Below are 7,235 nucleotides of genomic sequence, written 5' to 3'. Positions count from 1 at the left end.
GTCTAGAATATGGTTGAACAAATGAAGATATTTACATTAGTCTCCTTTGAAAGAAAGTCTCGTTTGCCACTGGAAATCTCATGCACTCTGTGACCAGAAGGATGCAGACAGAAAATTCCAGCAGAAAAATATGCAGTTTGTCTGAATTTTGATGCAGTCCCCAGGCAAAAAAAAAAAAAAAGCACATGGCTGTAATGTACCCATGGTGACAACAATCACTATATCTCAGTCTTTGATATTTTCTACTCCCTTTATCCCCAGCAGAAATTAAGAAGAGAATGAGGAGGGAGAACCAGAGCAGCGTGTCTGAGTTCCTCCTCCTGGGGCTCCCCATCCAGCCAGAGCATCAGAGTGTGTTCTTGGCCCTGTTCCTGGGCATGTACCTGATCACGGTGCTGGGCAACCTGCTCATCCTCCTGCTCATCAGGCTGGACTCTCGCCTCCACACCCTCATGTACTTCTTCCTCAGCCACTTGGCCTTCTCTGATGTGTCTTTCTCATCTGTCACTGTCCCTAAGATGCTCGTGAACATGCAGACTCAAGATCAATCCATTCCTTATGCGGGGTGCATAGCACAGATGTATTTTTTTCTACTTTTTGTTTGTCTTGACAATTTCCTTCTTGCAGTGATGGCTTATGACCGGTACGTGGCCATTTGTCAGCCACTCCACTACACCACCATCATGAGGGGGGGGTTGTGTGTCTTACTGGTGGCTGGATCCTGGTTCTTCTCTTGTGTCCATGCCTTGCTGCATACTCTCCTTCTGTCCCGACTGTCTTTCTGTGCTGACAATAACATCCCCCATTTCTTCTGTGAACCAGCTGCCCTCTTAAAGTTGGCCTGCTCAGACATCTCCCTCAATGAGTTAGTTATCTTCACTGAGGGGGGCGTGTTTGCCTTCTTGGCATTGAGTGCTATTTTGGGCTCTTATATTCACATTGGAGCCACCATCCTGAGGGTCCCATCCATCAAGAGAATCTGCAAAGCTTTGTCCACCTGTGGCTCCCACCTCTTTGTGGTGTTTTTGTACTATGGGACTGTTGCAATGATTTACTTCTTTCCTTCAACAAACAATTCCAAAGTCAAAGACACAATTGCTTCACTTATGCATACTGTGGTGACACCCATGTTAAACCCCTTTATCTACAGCCTGAGGAACAGAGACATGAAATTGGCCCTGGGAATTCTATACAAGAAGGGGATTATTTTTGCCAAGTAACAGTTACCCACTAAAGGATGCTTTCAGAGACATGTTCTGAAAAATTGTGTAGGCGACTGCAGTAGATTGCAAAAAGGGCCACAATATTTTGCAGCCCTCCCTTCCAAGTGAGAGTTTATTTCCCTACCCATTGAATCTGGGCAGGACATGTGATTTATTTTGATTAATAGATTCAGTGAAAGTGAGGTTGTGAGTGTCCCAAGCCCAGGTAGATTGTGTTCCTGCCACTCTCAGAACCTTGAGATCTCCAGGTGAACCAGTCCAAGTTGGACTGTGTGAAGATGTGGGACCACATGGAGGAGAAGCAAGGTGTTCCAGCTAACAATCAATCTGTTCCCAGGTGACCTGGCAGGTGACTGCAGAGGTATGAGTGAGTCCTGACAGCTCAGTTGGTAAAGAATCCACCTACAATGTGGGACACCTGAGTTCGATTCCTGGGTTAGGAAGATCCTCTGGAGAAGGGAAAGGCTACTCACTCCAGTATTCTGGCCCGGAGAATTCCATGGACTATACAGTCCATGGGATTGCAAATAGCTGGACACACCTGAGCGACTTTCACTTTACTGAGAACAGTTGAACCTAGCCTAGACCAAAAGCACCATCCAACTGAGCACAGTTCCAGCCCAAATCGCCAGCTCATGGAAATATCATATAAACAAGTGATTGTTGTTAAGTGACTAAGTTTTGGGATGGTTTGTTATGCAGCCAAAGCTAACTGATACTGATACTGCCCTTGTCTCTGGTACCCATCAAACTTTCCTTGATTTCAATGGTCCTTCCCCCTTTTTGGTTTCCTCTACTTGGATTGTGTTCCCTGCCTATTTTTCTAGAACTCGCTGACTTTACAACCTCATGGATATTGTAACTCATGGCCTTAGCTTTAGGTATGTCTCTTGTCTTCACTATTTTTAATAACCTTTGGAATCTGGCATTACCAGCAACTTTAATTTTGTTAAGTCAACATCTTAAATTGCTGCCTTATCTATTTGAATGACTTACTGTAGTATCGACATACATGGACTTCCTTTTTCTGAGGAAAATAGTACATATTATATGTTTCCTCTCTAAGAAGGGAAGCGATTTTGGGCTATGATTAGAGATCGGAAAAATATTGCATTTTTGTGTGTTACACCTACTTTCAGTTCAGTTCAGTCGCTCAGTCATGTTTGACTCTTTGTGACCCTATGTACTGCAGTACACCAGGCTTCCCTGTCCATCACCAGCTCCTGGAGCTTATTTAAATTCATGTCCATTGAGTCAGTGATGCCATCCTACCATCTCATCATCTGTCATCCCCTTCTTCCCTGCCTTCAATCTTTCCCGCCTTCAATCTTTCCCAGCATCAGGGTCTTTTCCAATGAGTCAGTTCTTCACATTAGGTGGCCAAAATATTGGAGTTTCAGCTTCAGCATCAATCCTTCCAATAAATATTCAGGACTGATTTCCTTTAGGATGAACTGATTGGATCTCTTTGCAGTCCAAGGGACTCTCAAGAGTCTTCTCCAACACCACAGTTCAAAAGCATCAATTCTTCAGTGCTCAGCTTTCTTCACAGTCCAACTCTCACATCCATACATGACTACTGGAAAAACCATAGCTTTGACTAGATGGACCTTTGTTGGCAATATAAGGTCTTGCTTTTTAATATGATGTCTGGGTTGGTCATAGATTTTCTTCCAAGGAACAAGCATCTTTTAATTTATGGCTGCAGTCACCATCTGCAGTGATTTTGGAGGACCCAAAAATAAAGGCTCTCACTGTTACCATTTTTTCTCTATCTATTTGCCTTGAAGTGAAGGGACCAGATACCACGACCTTAGTTTTCTGAATGTTGAGTTTTAAGCCAACTTTCTCACTCTCCTCTTTCTTCTTAGTTTACTGACACTGAGTTGTGGTTAGGATTCTATGCTTTCGCTGCGAAAAGCATAGGTTCAATCTCTGGCTGGGGACTAAGATCCCACAATCTGTGGGGCACAGCTGAAAAAAAAAAGAAAAGAATTTTCAAATGTGATATGCTACTTTCTTTAGAATAAAATTCCTTACATTTAAGTTTGAATCAAGGTGTGTGGTATATTGTTTTAGATAAATAAAGTCATAAAAATAGCTAAGATGAAATTTAATAATTCATAGTGTGTAATATGGAGAAGGCAATGGCACCCCACTCCACTACTCTTGGCTGGAAAATCCCATAGATGGAGGAGCCTGGTAGGCTGCAGTCCATGGGGTTGCTAAGAGTCGGACACGACTGAGTGACTTCACTTTCACTTTTCACTTTCATGCACTGGAGAAGGAAATGGCAACCCACTCCAGTGTTCTTGCCTGGAGAATCCCAGGGACGGCGGAGCCTGGTGGACTGACGTCTATGGGGTCGCACAGAGTCGGACACGACTGAAGCAACTTAGCAGCAGTTAGCAGCGGCAGTGTGTAATAATTCTCATGTGGTAATTATTAAAGAGATTGCAATACCAGACCACCTGACCTACCTCTTGAGAAATCTGTATGCAAGTCAGGAAACAATAGTTAGAACTGGACATGGAACAACAGACTGGTTCCAAATAGGAAAAGGAGTACATCAAGGCTGTATATTGTCACCCTGCTTATTTAACTTATATGCAGAGTACATAGTGAGAAATGCTGGACTGGATGAAACACAAGCTGGAATCAAGATTGCCAGGAGAAATATCAATAACCTCAGATATGAAGATAACACCACTCTTATGGGAGAAAATGAAGAAGAACTAAAGAGCCCCTTGGTGAAAGTGAAAGAGGAGAGTGAAAAGGGTGACTTAAAACTCAGTATTCAGAAAACTAAGATCATGTCATCTCGTCCCATCACTTCATGACAAATAGATGGGGAAACAATGGAAACAGTGAGAGACTTTATTTTGGGGGGCTCCAATATCACTGCAGATGGGACTGCAGCCATGAAATTAAAAGACGCTTACTCCTTGGAAGAAAAGCTATGACCAACTTAGACAGCATATTCAAAAGGAGAGACATTACTTTGCCAACAAAGGTCCTTCTAGTCAAGGCCATGTTTTTTCCAGTAGTCATGTATGGATGTGAGAGTTGGACTGTAAAGAAAGCTTAGCACCAAAGAATTGATGCTTTTGAACTGTGGTGTTGGAGAAGACTCTTGAGAGACTCTTGGGTTGCAAGGAGATCCAACCAGTCCATCCTAAACGAAATCAGTCCTGAATGTTCATTGGAAGGACTGATGCTAAAGCTGAAACTCCAATATTTTGGCCACCTGATGAGGAGAACTGACTCATTGGAAAAGGTCCTGATGCTAGGAAAGATTGGGGGCAAGAGGAGAAGGGGATGACAGACGATGTGATGGTAGGATTGTATCACCGACTTAATGGACATGAGTTTGAGTAAACTCCAGGAGCTGGTGATGGACAGGGAAGCCTGGCATGCTTCAGTCCATGGGGTCACAGAGTTAGACATGACTGAGTGACTGAATTGAACTGAGGTTAGGATAACAGTGGGAAAAGTAGTAAAAATTCAGTAGACTGTGATTAGCTGTAAGTTAGGATCAACACGAGTTGTTGACTAATTGGAAATGAGAGGAGCATGAAAGATAGAGTCAAAGATGCCTACATTTGGATTTAACAACATGGAATTGTCATTACCTACAATGGTAATTGTAACTGTGAGCTTCCCAATGGTTCAGCAGGTAAAGAATCTGCCTGCAATGTAGGAGACACAGGAGACATGGGTTTAATCCTTGGGTGGAGAAGATCCCTGGAGGAGGAAATGGCAACCCACTCCAGGATTCTTGCCTGAAAAATCCCATGGACAGAGGAGCTCAGCAGGCTACAGTCCATGGGGTCACAAGCAGTTGGATATGACTGAGCATGAACACGATAATGACAACAGTGGTAATGAAACAAATTTTGTATGCATGTGTGAGAAGCTGAAAGTGATGTCTCTAAACAATAAAAAGATAATAAACAAAATGCCAGACAATGTTAGTAGCGCAGATGGTAAAGCATCTGCCTGCAATGCAGGAAACATAGGTTCAATCCCTGGCTTGGGAAGATTCCCTGGAGAAGGAAATGGCAAACCACTCCTGTATTCTTGACTGGAGAATCCTGTGGACAGAGGAGCCTGGTGGGCTACAGTCCATGGGGTCACAAAAAGTCGGACATGACTAAGTGACTAACACAGACAATGTTCTAAGCACATCATGTGCTTCAACTCATTTACTCTTGTAAACTACCTTAAGAGGTGAGGGGGTTCGACTGTTACTCTTACTGAGCAATTTTAAAGACAGAAATGCTGCCACCATGGCTAATCTAAACTGGAAGTGAAGATGAAAAAACACTGGCAAACATTACACAGAGACACTCTCCACAGATAAATATTTGAAGGTTTTCAGATACTCCATAATTTTCCCTAATGACCCAGTTGGCCAGACATTCTTATTTTTTCTTTCCTCTCTATGGGTATGCATCCTGTTTTTGCCATTTCAATGATAGCTGACTATTATTTGTTATTTCTTGTATTTTTTAGCAGGCTTTCAAACTAAACCAAGTGTATCTGAATTATTTTTGCTACCATTTGATGGAAGAGAAAAACATCTGATCTTATAGCCATATCTATAGGCCCCAATGATACTAATTGTAATCCTAAAACTAATAGTTGCACTTTGTTTTATATTCTAAATTTTTTTTTAAGTTTTATAGATTTTTAAAAATATAGAAATATTTTTAGCCCATATCTATCCATATGATTTAGCTGGGCCCTGAGGTAGCAAAGAGAAGGACATGGCAACCCACTCCAGTGTTCTTGCCTGGAGAATCCCAGGGACCAGGGAGCCTGGTGGGCTGCCATCTATGGGGTCGCACAGAGTCGGACACGACTGAAGCGACTTAACAGCAGCAAGGTAGCAAAGGGCCTTCCCAGGTGGTACAGTGGTAAAGCAACTGCTTGTCAATGCTGGAGACCCAGAAGACATGGGTTCGATCCCTGGATTGGGAAGATCCCCTGGAATAGGAAATGGCAACCTGCTCCAGTATTCTTGCCTGGAAAATCCCATGGACAGAGGAGTCTGGTCACCTGCAGTCTCTAGGGTCACAAAGAGTGGGACATGACTGAGCCACTGAGAACACACACACACACAAGGTAGCAAAAATTAGCTACTGTCACTAAGAGGTCCCAGACTCCCCCAAAGACAGAAAGGATTTCAAGAAAAGGACGTGAGAAAATTTTAGACAATATTTCCCTATAGAGCCTTACAGAACTTGTTTCTTGATTTGATTAAGTACATCCAAGATGCTTTTCCTTCAGAATCATAAAGAGTCAGTTCATACCTACAAGTTACCATAGCAAGACATTTGTGTCTCCTCAATGTATAGCCCAAGAATTATTTCTATGTTATCAAATGACCTTATTGTCATTACTGTATTAAAAAAAAGAATTTACCTTTAGGGATATTCATGCCTTTCTTCTCAAGTATTCAAAATAAATTCTCAGTTCCTCATATTTTATTAATAGCCCTGTGTGGTAACTGACCATGAGGGCACTAAGATACTAGTTCTGGCCATTGTATGGTGTTGTGTGCAGAATATATATGTTTAGGGACCAAGGTGTGGAAGTAGGTTTGGGCTGTCTACCATCACCCTGGTGGCCACTGACAGGAGGCATAAACATACAAACACTTTATTCTCACTCTTAAAGGTCTTTTTTTTTTTAATGTAAGAAACAGACATTTTGTAAAACAGGTTCCATACAAATAATATAGCTAGCAGTCATAAGTAAGAATTCAGCCAAGAGCTTCCATTAAGTGCAGCCCAGTATATCCCAGGGCATCTGACTTAGTCTACTCTGTACCAATCCTTATCTTTCAGGGAAATTATATATTGGCATTGTCCATAAGGTACACAGGCCAGTTTCCTGGTATTACTAGACTGATTATCCTTAGTATGATTTAATTGTTCACTGCATGGAAGAGGCTTTAAGCTTAAATTACCATAGCCTGGTGTTTACATAAATCCATCCCATAATTGT

General features: G+C 42.2%; 1 protein-coding gene across 1 annotated transcript; it reads left to right on the top strand.

Annotated features, from left to right (window-relative positions):
* Positions 1-278: 278 nt before the first annotated feature.
* On the top strand, positions 279-1,220 carry LOC102268459 (olfactory receptor 1J4-like). The gene has a single exon (XM_070380113.1). It carries the CDS (start codon positions 279-281, stop codon positions 1,218-1,220), a length of 942 nt encoding a protein of 313 aa, XP_070236214.1.
* Positions 1,221-7,235: the final 6,015 nt, after the last annotated feature.

The sequence above is a fragment of the Bos mutus genome, chromosome 11, assembly GCF_027580195.1.
Source record: "Bos mutus isolate GX-2022 chromosome 11, NWIPB_WYAK_1.1, whole genome shotgun sequence".
NCBI classification, from domain to species: Eukaryota; Metazoa; Chordata; class Mammalia; order Artiodactyla; family Bovidae; genus Bos; species Bos mutus.
The sequence above is the reverse complement of the archived record's forward strand: the minus strand, read 5'-3'. Positions and strand labels throughout refer to the sequence as shown.

Excerpts from the sequence above, each read along its gene's own strand:
- LOC102268459 (XM_070380113.1), top strand. The coding sequence starts at position 279 with ATGAGGAGGGAGAACCAGAGCAGCGTGTCTGAGTTCCTCCTCCTGGGG.